The sequence below is a fragment of the Desmodus rotundus genome, chromosome 12 (assembly GCF_022682495.2).
Source record: "Desmodus rotundus isolate HL8 chromosome 12, HLdesRot8A.1, whole genome shotgun sequence".
Lineage (NCBI taxonomy): Eukaryota > Metazoa > Chordata > Mammalia > Chiroptera > Phyllostomidae > Desmodus > Desmodus rotundus.
The window spans coordinates 56,618,779-56,639,936 of record NC_071398.1 but is presented as its reverse complement, the minus strand read 5'-3'; the positions used below and the strand labels follow the sequence as shown (position 1 = coordinate 56,639,936).

Genomic DNA, 21,158 nt, shown 5'->3' with positions numbered 1-21,158 from the left:
GACGGGACCCCCCTCACTTCTGTGAGCAGTGCACCGGAGTTCTTACTTTACCGACAGTGTGCAGAAGCTTCCTCACCCAAGTTTTACATATTATATTTCTAGACTGTCTTTGTTGTTGCTACTGAAACCATGTCTTCTCCTTAATTATATCATTCAACTGCATGTTGCTAATTTATACAGGGTATTCGTATACCCGTAACTTGACTACATTACTTGTCACAGTTTTCCCATGGGTTTTACAGAAATACAATCGTATATTTTACATAAAAGAACAGCCTCTCCTTTCCAATTTTTAAACCTCAACTACATTCTCTCCTCCAGTGTTCTTGGTGAATGATCACTAATACATCACTGCACCTGCTCTGTTCTTTCTAACGTTTCTAGGCCCACTCTCCAGGCTTTCTCCCTGGGACTCTTCACCTGAACCGTCAAACACAGGGAGCGACTGCAGAGACTACATCCCAACTCCCCCAAGGATAGTCCATAACCAGCACTCTCTGGATGTGTGAGAAGTTCATATAAATGGATGCGGTTGCCTTCAAAGGGCCCAGTGTGACTTCAACTCCTTAGCTGTTAAGGAGCAGTTACATGTATACAGTCCTAATATTATTTCGGCCCTTTGAAGGCAACCGCAAGGCTGATGTGGCCCCAGGTGAAAAGGAGTGTGACACCCCTGCCTTAGGGCAATCTCTCCCAGAATGCCATTTGAGAAGGGTACTAGGCTAATCAGTATTTGTAAATGCACTGTGATGGTTTTATATATGCTTAAAAATAAAATTACTAGACAAAAATGTTCCCACCATGGATACATATGCAAGCACCAAGTTAAAATCTCAGAAAACTGTCTTTATTTATCTCAGTCCCCCAAAATATAGTTCGTAAGTTATAACTACTTGAAAAGCTAACCACAAAGGAAATTTTCAGACACCACCCAAAACCATTTTTGAAAAAAGTATCTCTCTGTAATTTCTCATGTATGATACGGTAGCTTCTTACATGTTTTAAAAAAATGCTTACATCTCACTTAATATAGGCCACAAATAATTATCTCTTTGACTACAGAGTCAACAAGACTTATCAAAATCAGTATCTGGCCCAAACCCTGTGTTCGTGAACAAAGATGATCCCCTACGATTCGAATGTCGAACTGGTCATTTTCACTCTACACCTTCTTTCCTTTTTGTGCCTCTACTTGTGAGCTTGTCTGTCATTTCAAAAGCCTATTGCCCTAGTTTGCCTCTAAAAGTGGATCTATTTTCTCTTCAATATGACAAGAAATATATTATTCAAAAAGGTTTTCCCCTAACAAAAAGAAAGTTTCCTGTTCTTTGTATTAACAAATGAGTATGGTAAAAATGAACACAGCATCATACAACGGTAAGTGGTGAGGTAGAGAAAACTAATTTAAGAGAAAATTTCAGTAAGGCTTCAGAAACACCACACCAGTAATCAAGCTCGTTTCTGCATCCTGTTTATGCATTTTTTCCCATCATGCTTAGGCACCCCTTTGATTTAAGTAAATCAGAACTCAAGCTGCTGATCTAGGTAAAGGGCATCACTTTAAAATCACAGTGAAATTCAAAGCCCAAACTAATTGCTCAGAGGCCTGCACTCTAAGTTATGCATCTGCTTTCCATTCCAATTCAGCTACTGATGGGAAAAAGGAGCAAAGCCATTCTGAAATCTCTAACAAGAAGTATATATTTCCAGAAGGTAAAAAGTACACTGTCATTGGTATACTCAATCTGCTGCTTTTCACTGGTAAACAAAATTCATCACAGTGAAACCCAGTTTTACCCAGAAATTTATATCACCATTTGCCCATGTTAGAAAACGTGGAGAGAAAAACTGCCTTTTTCTAAGAAATCACTTTCACTGTGAAAGTGAAAATGGAACATTGGCAGGCAGCCCAGAGGGGGAGACATCTACTTCCACTGTGCGTTCTCAGCTGAGAACATTTAAATCCAACAACGCAGAAAGGGCCCCATTATTTCTCTTGCTGGGGATGAATCGCTAACATATATACAAATTAAGGGTAAGGGAAAATTACTCCTTTATCCTCTATTTTGTTGAGTCTGTAAGCATTTTCATCTATTTCCTAAAATCAGCTTTGGCTACTCAGGCAAACTCTTACCAATTTGAAAAACGTCTCAGAGTGATTCTGCAAATGCTTCATTATCATGTGAACATTTCAGTAAATGGAGTTTGCTTTCCAACAGTAAAACAGATGACTGGAATGTCTTTATTTTGCACTTTGAAGCTTCTTAAAGTGTTCTCTCTTGCCCTCCATTAAAAAACAAATATGCTTTCTGAAGGCCAAGTCCGAAATGCTGGTTTGCCTTGAAGACTTTAGAAAAGAGCATAATTTTAAAATTATGCCACCCAGAGAGACCCACATAACATCCAGGGATGAAAAAATACAAATGGATAGTATGTTCTACACCCATATATATACACTTACACTATAATACATATACACGCTATTTCTATTTTCCCTCTCACCTGCGTAGAGAAATACAGTAATAAATCATTCGTAAGTGTTGCCCTGTAGCTTGTTGCCATTTACTATCATTAATTAAGACCTTGCTAGCTAAGAAATCATCCCCAAACTTTATTAGACTTAAAATAATAACTGTACTATCATTCATCTAGAACCTGCAAATACCTTAATGCTGCCCGAGCTTCTGTGCTGATGAGCAGACAGCAGAAATTTAATAATGTAAAGAAAAGCCTAAAAACAACCGCACAGAATCACAGCTAACGGCGGTCATGTGGCCTGTGTGTGGTCGTCCTGGCTGACTTTTCTTTATCTCTTTATACTTCTCGTCGTTTTCCGAGTGTCCTCCACTGACTATAAGTTTATAATCAGAAAAAGCTAAGAAAGTTTTCTTCCTCAGAATACAAGTAATACAAACAAAAAAGATCATAAAAAGAGGCTCAGAATAAAAGAAAAAAGCCAAAAAAATACCCACAAAAATATCAACATAATTCTCTGGGCTGGCGGAACTAGAGGTAATTTTTTTTCCTTATCCTTTTCCACACTTTGCCAAGTTCTTTTGTCAGCATAATTATTTCCATAATATATTTTTTAAAGTTGATCATTTATATATATTTTAGAGAAAGAAGAAGGGAAGGAGAAAGAGGGAGAGAAACATCCATGTGTGGCTGCCTCTCACATGCCCCCTACTGGGAATCTGGCCTACAACCCAGGCATGTGCCCTGACTGAGAATTGAACCGGCGACCCTTTGGTTCGCAGGCCAGCACTCAATCCACTGAGCCACACCAGCCAGAGCTTCCATAATATTTTTAAAAACCACTCCTCAACATGCAATGCTCATTAATTCCTCAGTCTCTTTCCTGAGTGGCCACAGCAAGTCCGTGCCCCCCCGGAAGCTGGCTGTCCCCCAGGACACTGTGTCCCCACAGCACTGTTAGGGAGGCCCTTTACCCTCCCACCCGCACCCCTGGAGCTGCCCCGGAGGTGGGCGTCCTCCTTGCTCTTCACAACCACCCCCAGACCACTGTTCTCCTGCTTTCTCCACAAGCGCAGCTCCTCCCAGGCCCAGGCCACGGGACTCCCCATGCCCACCCCATCCTGATCACCAGTGGGACGCTTCTTGCTGGCTCCCCTGTTGTCACTGAAGAGTTTGGTGAAAGACCTGTCTTTCCACAGCTGCCTTTCTCGTGACTCTGAATGTGAATGTCCATGTGGGTGACACACCCAACACCTGGCCTCTGGGTGATGACCTATCCTGGATCCTCCTCTGGGCTCACACCTCCAACCTTCCGACCTCAGATCCAAGTACGGGGACCTGCTCTGAATCCCTCCACCCTGCACTTCTCCCAGAACTCCAACCCACTAACCTCATCACATTGGGGCTTTTTGTTTGGTTTTTTAAGCATCTATTACTTCCTTTAACTTCCCACCCCTCTAACCCCTACCTTGCTACTTTCTCACTGCCATCGCTTACCCGAGAAACCCCAAACCTGTTCAGTGCAACTCTCTATCTATTCTACACCTACCCAGTAGCCGACCAAGACCAGAGAAAAACAGACAAGCGCGCCGGCTGTTCTCACTTTGAACTCATGACCACAGACTTCAAAGGGGGCCCGCGGCGCTGCCAGGCAAGCGCGCTGCTTGCTTTACAGCAGAACCTCGCAGAGGAGTCCACAGTGGGCCCCCCTCCTCCCCCACCCCCGGCCTGTCTAGCCCGCAGCCACCTGGACCAGGCCTTCACTCCCTCCACTCCCCGGGCGTCCCTTCTGACGTCAAGAGCGCTGTTCCGGTCCCACAGCGACCACTCGGTGTGAGGCCAAAGACAGCGTGGGCTTCTCCCTCCCACCCTGAGCCACCGCAGTGGGCGGTCTGCCTTCTCACCACCCCGGGGACCGGGTCTACTTGCTAAACACATGTTGAAAATGATTTGTGCCGTTTTTACCGTTATATTTTCTGTGAGTATGTGTATGTAAACCTGTGGAATAACTAAATGCAAGGAGAACTAAGGAATCCTATTTGGAATTAGAGAAAGTAGTTCTCTGAGGTTGACAAAACGTAAGTTCATTTTGATTCAGCTCTAAAACGTACCAGCTTTTGGCCTGGAAGAGTTAGGTGGGGAATAGACAGCCACAGAAAACCGGCTGGCCCCCACGGGGCATGGAGAGACAGGGAGACAGGCTGTGCAGACCCAGGAGGAAGCCCCATGGGAGCAGCAGCAGGGGCCCCATGCTGCCTGGACCCCGGCAGGTCGGGAGAGGGACCCCGGGGTGAGCTCATCTCACCTGGCAGACAGGAATCCTGAGCAGAGCCCGGACTCTAGACGGCTCACATGCTTTCAGGGACCTGGGAGTGACTGACGGTGGCTGAGAGCAGAATCTACACTGAGGCGGGCGAGAGGGAGACCAAGGAGGCAGACAGTGACTGCGTGGAGCCTCACTAAGGGGAGCAGCCTTTACCCCGAGGGTAAGAGCGAGCCACAGAGGGATCTGGCAAGTTGTTTTTCCAAGGACCACACTCCTCATTAGAGAAAGATGGCTTTGGCCACGGTAGGGAGAAGAGTTTGGGGGGAGACTCCTCTCCCCAACAACCAAGGGCAGGAGAGTTGGGGAAGGAGTGCAGACAAAGCACGTGAATGTCAAGACCCTTCCCTGCGAAGTCCGAGGAGCAGCTACGGGCTACAGTACAAAAACAAATAAACTAAGCGGTGAGCATGCAAGTAAAGACGCACACTCCTAAGTGACCTAATCGGTGAGGAATTACTTTCATGGACCACGTGGCACTAAGCCGACCTTTCAGGAAGGTGCAGTAAGATTCACAGAGATGAAGGACAGGCATGCCAGGCTTTATAAAAGACTTCACAGAGTTGCTTCCTAGTACAAATGATTGAAAAAATTTAAAATTTATCTCCATGTTTAGAATGTACATCCTATGTTTAAGCAAAAACTAAAAAATCTGCTTTTATGACTAATTTATAAGTTAGAATTTCATTATAATTTATTAAATCTATTCTATAAAACTATAAGCTATAAAAATCATCATAGTCGTCCACTAAAAGGTCTTGTCATCATTACAAAGAAATTTTTATTAACAGCATAACCATATAAATAAAGCAATCCAATTCAAGACATATCTTAATAAACAATTCAAGACATATAAATAAAATAAATTTAAGAGATAATAACTATACACAGTGGCACCACACTAAGCAACAGAGAGCTAAAAAGGCTGAGACAGATCCTCCTTCGGGAATGCATCATCCAGGTAGGGAGACAGATGCAAGCCCACTTCAGTAAGCGCTTTTGCAGGACTTCTGTGATGATAATGTGTAAACTGTAAACAGTTCTAGAAGAGATTTCAACATTCTGCGCATCCGGCAGTGCCAGATGTAGATGTCGAAGAAAGAAGACTCTAACTACGGTATCACATTTGTATTTCTAACGCCCTACCCTACAGATACAGTGTTGGATCCAAGAAAATGACTCCTGATTTGAATGACAGACCAGTGAGAGTGACTGCGAAAAACCAAAAGGAAGCAGCACACCCCAGGCAGAGGAAAAGAGAAGGGCTCGCTGCAGGAATCTGTGACAGGCCAGAGGAAAGCAACGCCACCACAACCGAGAGTGACCACCTCGCTCTCCCGTACCCGAGGTGGCAGGCCCCACTCACCTGATGACAATGAGCACGGCGATCAGGATGGAGCAGATGGGGTCCGCTATCATCAGACCGAAGCTCTGCATCAGGACGGCGGAGGCGATCACGCCGACGCTCCCCAGGGTGTCCGCCAGGATGTGTAAGAACACCCCTAGAAACAGAGCACCGCCAGAGTGAGAACAGCGCCGCCGAGCCACCCACAGTCGGAACACCTTCTCCGCCGGCTCTCGGTTCCCAGTTCGAACGCAGCCTACCGCCCTGACAACTGGTGAGAGAGGAGACTAGGTCTTTAGGAATGAAGGAACAGTGCCCTGGGAGTTGAAATAATCTTTCCCAGTTCGAATCATCAGGGGTCACTATATCTGATGCAGAATAATATAAATGAGGAAGTAGAGTAAAAAATTCGTCTCTGGTTAACAGAGCTCAGAAGTGAGTTAATAATCTGCTAGAAGAAAACTTCACTAGGCCGAAAGAATCTGTCGGGAAGACATTGCTTATGACCACAAATGTCAAAATACGTAGTGTGGACCCACAGAGCCCTCTGCTGGTCGCTGACGTTACCATTTGGGACGAATTTCCTAGGGATCATAACTCTGTTAACCTTGACATATTTATTATTTATCCTGAAGTTTTCATCACCTAAAGTTACATACTAAGCTCAAACCTGATATAAAAGAAAGTAGAAATTTAAGTATTTTAAACTGGATGTAAATCTATTTGAACTTTTCATAATTCAATATTAAGTTGATAGAATACTGACATTCTAAATGCCCAAGAACCTCGATATAATATTTACATTTAAGAACTGACACTTGACAGGAAAACCATTAAAACATGTCAAGGAAGTTTAATATGAATTATGTTTAAAACTTTTTAACTAGATAAACTGGTCAACACTTAGATCTTTAATAGGTAAACTTGCTGCAGAGCAAACACCATCTCTGAGACCGACCTCAACCGGACATTGCGGAAAAGAGAGTGTCCTTCAACAGCACCAGCTACTCTGTCTGAGAAGTTCCTAGCATGTGAAGAGCACATGGCCACTTCAGAAGTACTTATTCTTCTTGTTTCATATTCACTGAACACCAAAACCAAGCACTCCCTCAGAACCTCTGTACTTTCTCACGTGTGTAAGCTTTTTCATCTCGCGGCACACGTGAACGAACGCCCAAAATTCTGTGGCACACCAAAAAATATTTTTGCCGATCCAACAAAAAATAGTTAAAATTTTGATTGGCAAAAAAAGTATAATAGTAATCATCTACCCTTTCTGCTCCAAAGTGACTTTTTTTTAAAAATCAGGTGCCTGTACTTTCTGTAAGGATTTCTGGGACCGAGAATTAACCAATCAGACACAACGTTACTTTGTGACGTGACCAGTAAGATGCAACTCTATGATATGACCTATATATTGTGGTTTGAGATGGGGTGTCCACACTGGCTACAGTGTCGGCTGCTGTCATTTCTTATCTGACACTCTAAGGGAAAAGAGGTCAGTCCCCCTGACTAAGTAGTCAGGTACTGCATGTTTTAAAAATTCTTGCAGCACACGGTTGAAAATCACTGGTATAGGGTATTGACCTTTATAACAATCCTTGAAAAAAATTTTGGCTATTTTCCTATCACAAAAATATGTTAGAAGAACACTTATAAGAAAAAATATTTCATTTCTCGAAGGTATTTCAATGGCAAAGAATGAGTAAGTGTTGGGATCTCCCTAAGTTTTAAAATCAAACTGGGGAACAATACACAGCAAAGTGGACTGAGAGTCTCCAGGCTTCGAAACTCTTAAGTGACATGTGTGATTTTTAAATCTCTCTATGTTTTCATCAGTGTCTGGCAGGATCAGAAGTGAAAATAGCTCTGAATGCCAGCAGGAGGGAGAAAGAATCATGGTTCTGATTTTCCTTTGACTGGAGAGTCCCTGGCCACCTCTCACTTGCTGACCTGAATATGGGCTTCATCAGCAACGCGAAAGGCAGCAAAAGCTGAACCAGTCCATTCGCTCAGTCTGTCACGTACGAGTGTCTGTGTGGAGGGGGCTTTACCCCAGGCACTGTCCACCGGGCTGCGCCTGTCACCACAAACGACGGACACTCAGAAAATGTAAACCACACGACAGCTTGTATGGAAGATAATGAGGAAGGCAAATTTTATGTCCCCTTGACTTGTGATGATTTCCAAACTGGAAATAACCTCTGATTATCGAGGCTAATTCACAGCAGTGGGGATAGAGGCACTACAAATGCATGGTTCCACGCTAGCTCAGCAAACGCTGCTCTAACACAATTCCATATATTTTACAAATGGAGAACTAGATTCTAGAAGACATGGTTAAGCCTCCCGAAATGACTCCCCAGCAGGGAGGAGCTACTCCCAGTGAGAATGTTCAAAGGAGGGGCTGTGTCAGGAAGCAGAGCAGATACCCAGGTGCGGTGGGGACCGGGTCGCAAGCTACTGGAAAGTCAGGTTGAAGTCAAAAGTTTCTGAAGGCAGGAGGAAGGCCAGCTGGGAATTAGAAGACTTAACAATGAACTCTAAATGGAAATTCAGAGTCAAAGACTGGTTCACATCCCAAAAAGGAAACCACCACAGTTCACAGACGAGACTGATTTTCTCTGGCTTGTAAGAGTTTGTAATACGCTGTTTGACGTGGTATGTCGGCTCCTGTTTAGGTATCATTTTTGATGCCTACAATATAACTGAGGTCTCACTTTGCATTACATTCTAAAACCATATAATAGACTTGAATTTGTAGGTTCACAGCACAATTAAACAGGAAGACAGAGATTCCCCACGTAGCCTGTGCCCCCAAACACGCACAGCCTCCCCACTGTGCACACTCCCCACCAGAGCACACATTCGTTGCAGCTGCCGAGACGGCGCCGACACATCATCATCACCCACGGCCCACAGCCCACGTCAGGGCTCACGCCGGGTGCTGTTCATCTTTGGGTTTGGATGCCTTATATGTGCAGCACCAAACTTGCCCACAACATCAACGTGTACGGAGTACTGCTCTCGGGGATCACTGCATGCCCTGCAAAGGCAAACGTACTAGATGGGGTCACTATGGTCATTGCGACGGGTGTGATTTATGTCTATGTGGGACAGTTTCTGAGCATTTCATTCTTCTTATTAAACCTGAGAAAACAGCCAAGTGACAAATTGAAAGAACGCCTGCTAACACAGCTAACAGTACAAATAAGAAACATCACTAGGGAGGCTAACATTTTAAGCGTAAATACTATGTTATGCATTTTTCTTAAAGGAAAGCTATGAAACCAGTTTCATAAAACTGAGAAATACACGAGCTCCTTGTCATACCTTGTAGAATCTGTCTGCTGGGTCCTGTCGTTTCTTTTAAGGAGGGGCCATCTGTAGAGAATTAAGTTAGATTATTTTAAAACATGTCTTCAATTCCTGATTCAATTTTTGCAATTCAGAATATTTTTCATTCAAATGTACAGGGAAGGATGCATGACTATATAACCACATCTGACCTACAAAATTATTTTTAAAACTTAGTATAGTAATTTAACAGAAATAGACATGACAAATTACAAAATGCATCAACAGTACAGAGTACAATATTTAGGAAGTTGTTACAGTAAGCAATCTGGTAAAAAGAGAACACAGCACATTGAAAACACTGTGAAAGTCTTCTAATATTCATAACACTCTCCATATAGTGCACTATGCTAATTTTATAGTTGCAAAAAACACAAAACTATTGGCTGAAGTCATATGAAGCTGAAGGAATGAAGCCGGGACAGGCTCCAGGAAAACGACCGTGGCAACCATGGCAACTGTGGCAAACAGTAGTTTTCCAGCAGCTTCCAGACAGGGGTGCCAAGTTTCTCACACAGAAGAGAGAAAAACACTTTCATTCTGCCTTTATGATGAACAATGAACCACCCCCTACCATCTGTATACTTAACTGCTTTGAAGATGAGTGATCAGCTTTAACATCAAGGCAGGAACCGTAGGTAAACCGTGTAAAAGATGAGCGCTATTCATGCAAAGGGAGCATCAAGAGGACCAACGAGCTCTCAGATCTAACTGAGAGCGGCCTGAGGCACAGTCCCTGGCCCACGGCCCCCCCGGCATCTGCTTGCTACAGCCCGGCCAGAGCACTGTGACATGCACAGTGATTGACTGGACACTGCACTTCCGTGCAGAGACAGAAATGCAGCCGCCTGGAAACCCTGCTGAAGTGACCCAGGCACCAGATTTCTGTCCACAGGTACAGAAGGTCGAGATAAAGACAGTCTTTTCTGACAAGAGTAGTTTGAAAGGCATGTTCTCCTATACTAACGTAATCGCTATACAAGACAGTGTAACTCCCATCTATGCAAAATCTGAAAGTCCTTCTGGATGTGGAATATGTTACTTCTTGCAGAGCGTGGCTAGCTGCTTGCCAAATCCCTTTCTCCATCCTCGCTGGCAAACGACTAAACCACACGGCCCGGGCACCTGGAGTTAGGAGCTATGTGACTAAGGGGTGAACAAAGACGTAAGAGACGGAAAGCACTTCCAGGCTCCTAACGATGCCCCCCATGAGCTTCTGCCGCACTCCAAGGGTTAAGAATGCCCATCAGTGGAAAGAGCCTGGCTCCTTGAACTGCCATGAGCAACAGGTCCCCACCCAATCGGCCCAGCACAAGATGTAAACCTTTACTGTTCCGGTCACTGAGATACGAGCAGCTGAAACAAGCAAATGCCCGTGACCCACGGGGCAGCATTCCAGTAAGTGCACAGCGCACAGGGCTTCCCAGAGAGGCCACGATGTCTCTTCGGGGCAGGATGGAATGGTGGCCCCACTGCCAACGTGCCCTCGGGTTGGCTAACACAACACTGAAGGCAGAGTGACAGGAGCAGACTTGGGAGTCAGACTCCTTGTCTTGGAGCCCAGCATTTCTACCGACTAGCTGCCACGACGTCCTCAGGCCCGAATGTCATGGACATTCTTCCTTCCCACTTACCATTCTGCTCCTTGACCAAAGAAGGGCTGCCTCTCCCCCACCTCAAACCTTACCACACTGCTTTGCCCAGGGAACTAGAAAACCTCTAGTGCGGCAAACGAGGGGTCAATTGCAATGTTGGTGGTAATGTCGGAAAAGCACCGACTCGAATGCCTGGCTGGCAGATCCTTTCGTAAGCCACGTGGTTCCCAAGACTTTGCTTTAACGAAATGTGGGCATTAGCTAATGGAGCTGACAGTTAGCATATCAAAAATAATTTTTGATAACAGATCACTAAGTAATCTTTGGAATGTAATTCTGAAGGGGTTCAAAGAACTGACTGAAACACTAGAACAGAATTTCCTCCTGTTTCAGGTTTCCTAGTACTTACATAATAAACACAGGAGCAGAAGTGATGCTAAAACCTGTTATATGCTAATAAGTATTAATTATCCATAAACTAAGTGAGAAAAAAGAGCTCCAGTCATCTCATTAAGATATATATTTCAAACAAAATGCCGTTCTTTATGACTATACATGATTCAAATTTGAAAACAAATATTTTTATTGACTTTGTATGAGTAACAAAACTCCATCTGAAAGAAATGCTCAAATGCTAAGCCCTATGTTCCTAGGAAATACAAAATTTTATTTTATGTATACATTTTATTGCCAAGAATACAGATGATCAGTTTAAAGTGTAACATAAACATAACCCATTATTATAAAATTCTATAAAGTGGAATGGCAATAAAAATTCAACGAGAAGAAGGAGGCTGTAAAGTTTGTAACTGTTTGCCTACGTGCTTCTGAATGAATGACAGTGAATCTCCGGTTACTACGGTATTTAGAGTCCACTGAACATATTCAACAAAGTAAAGCAGAAGTTTCATTACAAAACAGCACCTGTAATGTACCAGAAATTATATTCTTTGTAATTATTTAAATAAATATTTTTTTAGAAATCATCTTCAAAAACAGGTAAAAGAGAGTTTTTCAAAATTATTTTGGGATGCATGTGAGTAAAAATCTTAGAAAAGCAAGGTTTTAAAGCATATCAGAGTAGGACTTACAAAAATATAGCAAATTTTAGAGACTGAAAAATTAATACTCAGACTCCAAGGCCCCTTTCCTATTTCCAACCTAAAGCTTAGAGTTCTGTCAACGTGGCAAGTACACTAAATATTTAAGCATATAATTTATTTAAAGATTAGTCAAATTTCACCACTTAAGCAGATCTGGCAATCTACACCTGAAAATTTCATGAATAAACTATTTAAAATGGAATTTTTAAATAGGATATTAATTAAGTTGCTAAATACGCAGTGAGTTGCTAAAACTTAGTTGCTTAACTAAGTCGCTAAATAATTTAGTACCCAATGCCATTAAGTTAGCATATAAAGATTCCTAAGATCACACTGAGGCAAATATCTACCAAAATTACAATGAAAACGTGAAGGATGGAAAACTCCTATCGTATTTTTATAAGCCTATATATAGCACAAAAGGCCGTATTGTACTTTTAAAAAATCATGATTTTCATCTGCTGAAATGCAATTGTTCCTCACTCGTGGACACTCATTTAAAATAGTGGTTTTCTGCATTTGATAAGGTACAGCACCCATTTCTGATAAAAACAGTCAGCAAAGTGGGAATAGAGGGAGCATTCCTCAACATAATAAAGACTATATATGAGAGGCCTACAGCCAACATCATACTCAATGGGCAAAAACTAAAAGCTTTCCCACTAAGATCAGGAACAAAACAAGAATGTCCTCTCTCACCACTTCTATTCAACACAGTACTGGAAGTCCTAGCCACAGCAATCAGACAAGAAAAGGAAATAAAAGGCATCCAAACTGGAAAAGAGGAAACAAACCTGTCATTGTTTGCAGAATACATGATAGTGTGCATAGAAAATCCTATAGACTCCACCAAAAAACTGTTCTACCTAATAAATGAATTGGCAAAACAGCAGGACACAAAGTCAATATTCAGAAATCAAAGGCATTCCTGTATACCAACAATGAAACATCAGAAACAGAAATTAGGGAAAAAAAAAATCCCATTTGATATAGCAACAAGAAAAATAAAATACCTAGAAATAAACCTAACTAAGGAGGTAAAAGACCTGTACTCAGAAAACTGCGCAACATTGAAGAAAGAAATTAAGGAAGACACAAATGGAAGCATGTACCATGCTCATGGATTGGAAGAATTAACATCATCAAAATGTCCATACTACCCAAAGCAATTTATAGATTCAACGCAATCCCTGTTAAAGTACCAATGGCATATTTCACAGATACAGAACAAACACTTCAAAAATTTATATGGAACCACAAACAACCCCGAATAGCTTCAGCAATTTTGAGAAAAAGAACAAAGTAGGAGGGATCAAAATACCTAATATCAAACTGTACTATAAGGCCACTGTAATCAAAACAGCCTGGTACTGACATAAGAACAGACACACAGACCAATGGAACAGAACAGAGAGACCAGAAATAAACCCAAGTCTCTACGGTCAATTAACATTCGACAAGGGGGCAGCAAAATAAAATGGAATAAAAAGAGCCTCACCTCTTCAACAAATGGTGTTGGGAGAGCTGGACAGCTACATGAAAAAAAAATGAAACTCGAGCACCAACTTACACCATAAACAAAAATAAATTCAAGGTGGGTAAAAGATTTAAATATAAGTCATGACACCATTAAAGTCCTAGAGTAGAACACAGGCAGAAAAATCTTAGATATTCCACGCAGCAATATTTTCACTGATATGTCCCCTAGAGCAAGGGACATAAAGGAAAGAAGAAATAAATGGACTTCATCAAAATAAAAAGCTTCAGCACAGCTAAAGAAAACAGCATTAAAATGAAGAGAACCAACCCTATGGGAAAACATATTTGTCAGTGATACCTTGGACAAGGGTTTGATCTCCAAAATATATAAAGAATTCACACAACTCCGCTCTAAGAAGACAAGCAACACAATTAAAAAATGGGCAAAGGACTTGAACAGACACTTCTCCAAGGAGGACATACAGAGGGTCCAGAGACATATGAAAAGATGCTCAGCATCACTAGCCATCAGAGAGATGCAAATGAAAACCACAATGAGATACCACCTCACACCAGGTTAGAATGGCCATCATAAACAAAGCAACAAACAACAAGTGTTGGAGAGCTAGTGCACTGTTGGTGGGATTGCAGACTGGTGTAACCACTGTGGAAAACAGTATGGAACTTCCTCAAAAACCTAAAAAATGGAACTGCCTTTTCACCTGGCAATTCCACTGCTAGGATTATGTCCTAAGAACCCTGAAACACCAATCCAAAAGAACCTATGCACCCCAATGTTCATAGCAGCCCAATTTACAATAGTCAAGTGCTGGAAGCAACCTAAGTGTCCACCAGTAAATGAATGGACCAAAAAACTATGGTACATTTACACAATGGAATTCTATGCAGCAGAAAGAAAGAAGGAGCTCCTACCCTTTGCAACAGCATGGATGGAACTGGAGGGCATTATGCTAAGTGAAATAAGCCAGGAGGCGAAAGACAAATACCATATGATCTCACCTTTAACAGGAACTTAATCAAAAAAACGAACAAGCAAGCAAAATATAACCAAAGACACTGAAATTGAGAACAGGTTGACAGTGGCCAGAGGGGAGAGAGGAGGGGACTATAGAGGAGAAGGGTGAAGGGTTTGCAGGAACAATTATAAAGGACATGTGGACAACAACAAGGTGGGGTGGAAACAGGGGAGGGAGGTGGGGAGGGCTGGGGTGGTGGGGAGAGGTGGGGGGAAAATGCAGATAACTGTACTTGAACAATTAAAAAAATAAATCTGGAAAAAAAATAAAAAGAATAAAATAGTGGCTTTTTATTATAATATACTCACTGGAAAAAAGCTACATCCACTGCCTTATACCAAGTTATATCATTATATACTAAAACAGAACTCGCCCGGGGACCACATCATCTGATTCATGAGAAAGGAAGTCAATCGCACCATTTTGACAGACACCCTCCACAAGGAAAAGGCCCAAGCCGCACTCTGCTGAGAGGCAGGCATCCGGCTGCACTCACCGTGGGAGTGGAAGTGCCCGTGGCTGTGGCTGTGGCTGTGGCCATGGTCGTGCCCATGTGCAGCCCCGTGTTTCGGTTCGTGGCTGTGGCAGTGGTCTCCCCGGCCATGAGACTGATCCAGAGCACCGTTAAATAGGGAGTGGCTGTGTCCATGGCCTAAACACAGTTTAGGACAAAAGGAACGAAAAGACATGTTATTTAATGGTTATAACAACACTGATATCAGCAAAATGAATTAGCTCTAAAACCAGATTCCATTCAATGAACACTGACTGGTAGAAAGTGTTATAGACACATTAAGATAATACCGAGTTCCTACTACATAGTACAGGAGGGAAATAAAAGCAAAGATACACAAGCTATTCCTAAAATTTACATGGAAATGCAAGAAAGGACCCAGAATAGCCAAAGCAACGTTTAAAAGAAAAGAATAAAAGGAAAATTCACATACTGTGATTTCGAAACCTACCTCAGAGTTACACTAAGCAAGACAGAACAGCGCTGGCATGAGGACAGACACACAGACCAACGAGACAGAGCTGGCAGTCCAGAGACGAACTCTCACGTTCACGGCCAACCGACTGCTGACGAGGGCGGCTACACAGCTCGGCGGGAAACAGTCATCTCTCCTACAGATGGTGCTGAGACCACCAGTCACCCGCACAGAAGAAAACACCAGGCCCACTCCTTGCACCACACACCGAAATCAACCGAAACGAGTGCATTGTAACCCCAAACCTGAGGATGGGTGCTCATGAGGAAACTACCCATGGAACCACTAATTTTAAATTAACTAGAGGAGGAAGCCCCGTTCCTTCAGTAGGTTCAGGAACACCCGCTGGCTGGCAAAGCAGTTCCATCGGGAACAAACCACGAGCACCAGGCCCAGCGGTGAGACCTGAGTAGCCTTCCGCACATGAGCCACGGTGCTCGGCGTGACTGCAGGTCCAAGCCCACGAGAGGCTCAGCACGCACTGGGTCTCTCCCCGTGGGGGTCCTGATGCGTGTGGACGCCCTGCGGTTAAACCCGGCATCATTAAAAGCTACCCGGGTGTGTGTCCGCTGGCACAAGACACAGGCTAGAACTACGTCTACGCAACTCTGGGCTAGAGTCCTGGCTACGCAGGACGACAAGCAGGAACAACAGCTGGATTGTGCTGAACAGTCTTTCAACTACCCAGGAGTGAACCAGATGAAAACTATGAAGATCTTTATTAAAAATGCCTGAGACATTTAATAAAAGCCATGAAATGTAATGAGTTGTGCCTGTTTTTCACAACTAGCCATAAACACAGTGAATTTCCAGTCAAAACCCCAACGAGATTTTTCATAAAACTGGACAAGCTGATGAAAAAAACAAATAAGCAAGACAAGCCCCCAGAGGTGGGACCCGCCCTCCCAGACATGGACACAGGGAGGGGATATGGGGAGAGGACACAGGGAGAAGACACGGGGAGGGGACACGGAGAGGGGACACAGGGAGGGGACACGGGGAGGGGACACAGGGAGTGGACAGCCACGAGCCCAGTGTGTTAGAAGGACAGTCAAGGATGGACAGACTAGCTCTGCGACACAAGGCGGTGTAATCCTGGGCAAAAGTGTCCTTTTACATCAGGTGGGGGAAGGGCGGATGAGTAAATGGTGCCTGGAAAACCGCTTATTCGCACAGAGGAAGAAAAGTGAGGCCCTTACCCTATCACAAAAATGAATTACACTCAGGAGGAGGGCCAAAATGGATGGGGGAAAACACAGCCCCAAAACAGTCACACAACTGAATCTTGAGGGGACAGGGTTACGAACAAGCGGCAGAAACCTCAGGTAAGCAGAACGCATTCCCGAAAAAAATGCATGACGCAAAAACTAGACTATATCCAAGTTAAAAACCCACACATAAAAGTTTAAAGACAAGCCAAAGATTAGAAAAAGATATTTGCAACACATAAAACAACGGACTAGCATATACATTTAATGTATTTTTTAAAATGCTTGTAAGTGGATTAACACTAAGACAATAGAAAAACAAGCCAAAAAATTTTAAAAGAACAGATGATTCTAGAATAGAGAAAAACCAAATAAAGTGATAACATTTTATCGAGATTTGCAAAACGGTTTTAAACCCAGACTATTAAGTATTGGTGCGGGTGAGAGGGACGGTACTGGCAAACATCGCTGGGCTGAGCGAATGACCGCCACTCCCGAGGGCGACTGGCTGAGGACTGCGCGCACCCCACGCTGCACGTCACACGCACGTTCCCGCACAGCGAGACTCGGGGCGCTGTCCCTGATGCTGGAAGGGCTCTGTATCCGTGGTCCAGCACTGGGCCCTGCGTGGCGGACGGAGCACGAGCACTCGAAACGCTGTTAGTGTGACTGAGGAGCCGCATTTTTAGTTAACTGTGATGTCAGCTTACACAGCCCCACGTGACTAAGGGCTGCCATTTGCGACAGCCGGCTCTGGGAAAACTCTCCCCCGTGTTGGCTCGCAAGGTGTGGAGCTGCAGGCGCCGGGAGGCAACCCGCGTCCATTCACCCAAGACCAGTTAAACCAACCAGAGGTTCTGTGCGTCTGCTAACACGGGAAGGAAGACGGAGACATGTGCTGGAGGAAGGGCCTCGAGGACCGAGTGCACGGTGACTTGCACACCCACGTACACCGTCATTTTCTTCCAGCAGATGTGTTCTGTGTTAGCGTTATGCGACCACTGTCACAGTGAATGGGTGAGCTCCAGAGGCCTGGGAGGGTCTGCACCCGAATGGCAACAGGTGCAGCTGAGAGGGTGCTGGGGGTGGCGGGGGGGCATGGAGAAGCAGAAGGGACGGTGCAAGAAGGCATTACTAAGAGTCTATTAACATGGGTAGTTTTGTTGTTGAAAGTCAACAGTTTAACTGAAAGTTACCAATTTTCGAAAGCGAGTAACTACAACAGACACCCGAAAAGGAAGCAGCAAAGGGCTCCAGCCGCCATACCAGAGCCGTGGGAATGCCCATGACCTCCGTGCTTGAAGACGAAGATTCCTACCAGGTTCACCACAAACCCGAGGACGGACACGAGCAGCAGCCTCTCGTGGTGCACGTCGGGCGGGGCCAGTGCTCGCTGGAAAACACGCAACACAAACCAGTGACGCACTGCCGACGGCTCGGCTGGCGACAACACAGCAATTTTCCCCCACGTTCGGTCACGTTCCGCGTGTAAACCACTCCCACGTGTCCGCCAGACAGTACACAGAATTAAAACCTGTACTCTTGTACTGCAGAAAAGGCAGCAATACTCGTTTTAAATAAATACAAATATTCACGAGCATGAGTATCTGCTCGGAACCCATCCTTCTTGGGTATCTTAGCATATTGCCATTCGTTTCAAGTTCGTTCATCTTTAAATTCTCTCTTTAACACACCAAACAGTGAGGGTTCACTGGCAAAACTTTCAGAGCCTGTGTGAGGAGCTCCCAGCGGACCTCACCGCCGCTATGTACTTTCATTCATAATGTCGGCACTTCATTCATGTTTGCCTTCAGTTTCCAGTACTCACACATCTACTCAATTTTTAACTGTTGCGTAAGCTCCTCCTGGACACGTGTAATATTTTATCCAAGTCACGGCTGTCCTCAATACTGAACAGTCGTGTGAACAAGAGCTCCACCACATGTGTCGTCAGCGATTAAACATTTTCATTACAGACATGTAATTTACTGACTCCGGTCATTATCTACTATACCTCAACTCCTTCTGAGAAAATAAAAAAAGCAGTGAAGATCAAAAAAAGCCCATTGACAAAGCCAGCCAGAACTTCCGCTCTGACATACCTAGAGAAGAGCAAAGTAAACTGAATTATTATTTCTTACAAATCAAATAGTAAATTCACGTATGTCAACGATTCTAAACCACATTACAGGGTTTTAAGTGGCCAGCAAAATCCCAGGATTTACAGTATAGCATGTTTTATTGTACATATATTCTAAAAATAAAGGAATTTAATTATTATGAATGATGTTTAATAGCAGAATGCCATAAAATATATAGATCTCTAAACATAAAAAAAAAAAAAAAGGACCTGCTTGAACTGCTTGATGTACATTTACAAAGACCTTCCCGAGAGATGTGAATCTCAGGTTGCCCCTGGAGAAGGAAGAACAGGTCCAGAGAGATGGGCAAAGGAGGAGCCAAAGATAAAAGGTGGGAGAGAAAAGCGTGAAAGGGGTGGTTTGTGACTCATTAATTCCTCTGTGGAAGGACGTCTCATGCTTTCTGCTTTGTGCTTTTCCTCTTTCAAATCTTTGCAAAGTGGAGATTTGAGCTGAGGGAGAATGTAATTATTTCTGAAGTATCCCAGAAACTCAAGACTTATATTCTATCAGTCTTTTTCTAAGATTACATTTTCTAAATGTAGCAAAACCTTTTACCTATTTTTAGAACCAATTTTAGCTTCATATAATGCTAATTAAACTACTTTTTAAAAATACCTGCCTTTTCCTCCATGGACTTCTGAAGCTTTCTGCTTCCTAGCTGGGTGAGGCATTGGGGAAAGCTTTTGTTTTTCCATAAGCTATCTCTGGCTTAGTTAAAGTCATTAGAAGCAACTTGAACTTGGCAGCATTACTTGTTCAAACATTATTCAAAGGGCGCTCACAGCAGTTAATCACTCTGGTCCTTCAAGAATATAATAGGAACATCAAATATACTGCTTTTTCTCACTGTGTTAACCTCTAGAAAATACAATTTTTACTGTGAAAACATTTTTAAAGGAAAGAATGCAAGCTCTTTATAATGTACTCTGTCCAGTCATGTTGGAACTTACCCTGTGCAGTACATTCCAACAGAGCACATATTTGTACACTTGAAAATAATGCATGTTTCTGCCTTCTAACACATAAATGAATTAAAGTACCATATCACTTGTCAAAGCATGTACTTTTCCGGGAGAAAAAGTTCATGATTTACAGAACTGACAGCCTGCTCTCCACAGCCCCCACTTAGGAACGTAGTATCCATGACGTCAGCAGGGGGACAGTCTCCAGGACACAAGCACTTCCTTTTCCCACCCTGGAGTCCCACAGCTAATGCTTGACTGAGGGCCCTGTGTCCTTAGCTTCCACCAGGTTTCAAGGTCAAAGGCGGGAATGTTTCCCAGGCATCTTTTTGTCCCTACTGCCTAGCTTGGTAGGTGCCCCATAAATTCTGATAAATTGATGGATTACAGTGATTTACTTCAGTTTAACATATCTGCTAAACTGAGTTGCAGGATAAGATGAAAAACCTGCGGGAACCAGACATGCCTGCCATTACAGATGACTGTGTTCACTTTAACAGATGAGGCTAAGAGTCAAACCATGTAGCTCCTGAACATGCCACTGCCTAATTACGACTGTATCTGAAGTCTTCTGCCAGGACAAAAATGAAGCAAGTCTACGTTCAGACGTATGTAAGCATATGCATATGACACGTATCTCCCTACCCGCTGGGTGCGTGTTACTTTTATGCTGGCTTTGCGCTTTCAACGACGCACGAAGGTGACTTTTATACACAGGAATACGGGAAACTTTGCTGCCTCTCAGACCCCTCCCACCGTGTCTTCCACGCAGAGTCAGTCCGCGGTAGCGATCTCACTGAACCTGGGCTTTGGGACCGATCCCCAGCCTTCGCCTCCTCAGCATCACTTTGAGGTGCTGGCACCTGTATTATTTTACTCCTGCTGCCACTTAACTACATAGCAATTATTAAGAATTTCAAAATGTTACATCAGGTTTTACTCCCTAATTGTTTCCTTCTCAAAGAAATTCTTTAAAAAGGCAAATAGCAGAAGACAGGATAAGAAGTAAAAGGTGGCAGGAATATTACTCTCTTCGATCAGCGAGTTAACGTTGAACAGTACACCTGCCCTGGCCCCGCATGTATTCAAAGCTAGTCGTAAAAACCACTGCACCGCAGCAGACTGTGTGTTCTGCACAGAG

At 43.6% G+C, this 21,158-nt stretch overlaps 1 protein-coding gene across 3 annotated transcripts in view; it reads right to left on the bottom strand.

Moving 5' to 3' along the window:
• SLC30A7 (solute carrier family 30 member 7) overlaps positions 1-21,158 on the bottom strand; it is a 54,176-nt gene that overhangs the window by 27,122 nt on the left and 5,896 nt on the right. For all 3 annotated transcript variants that reach the window (XM_024570611.3, XM_045203327.2, XM_045203328.2), the window contains exons 4-8: positions 18,926-19,013; positions 18,178-18,304; positions 15,211-15,366; positions 9,477-9,527; positions 6,165-6,300 (exon numbers count right to left, since the gene is read on the bottom strand). In XM_024570611.3, the coding sequence (XP_024426379.1) occupies positions 6,165-6,300; positions 9,477-9,527; positions 15,211-15,366; positions 18,178-18,304; positions 18,926-19,013 (558 nt within the window). The remainder of the gene's footprint in view (positions 1-6,164; positions 6,301-9,476; positions 9,528-15,210; positions 15,367-18,177; positions 18,305-18,925; positions 19,014-21,158) is intronic.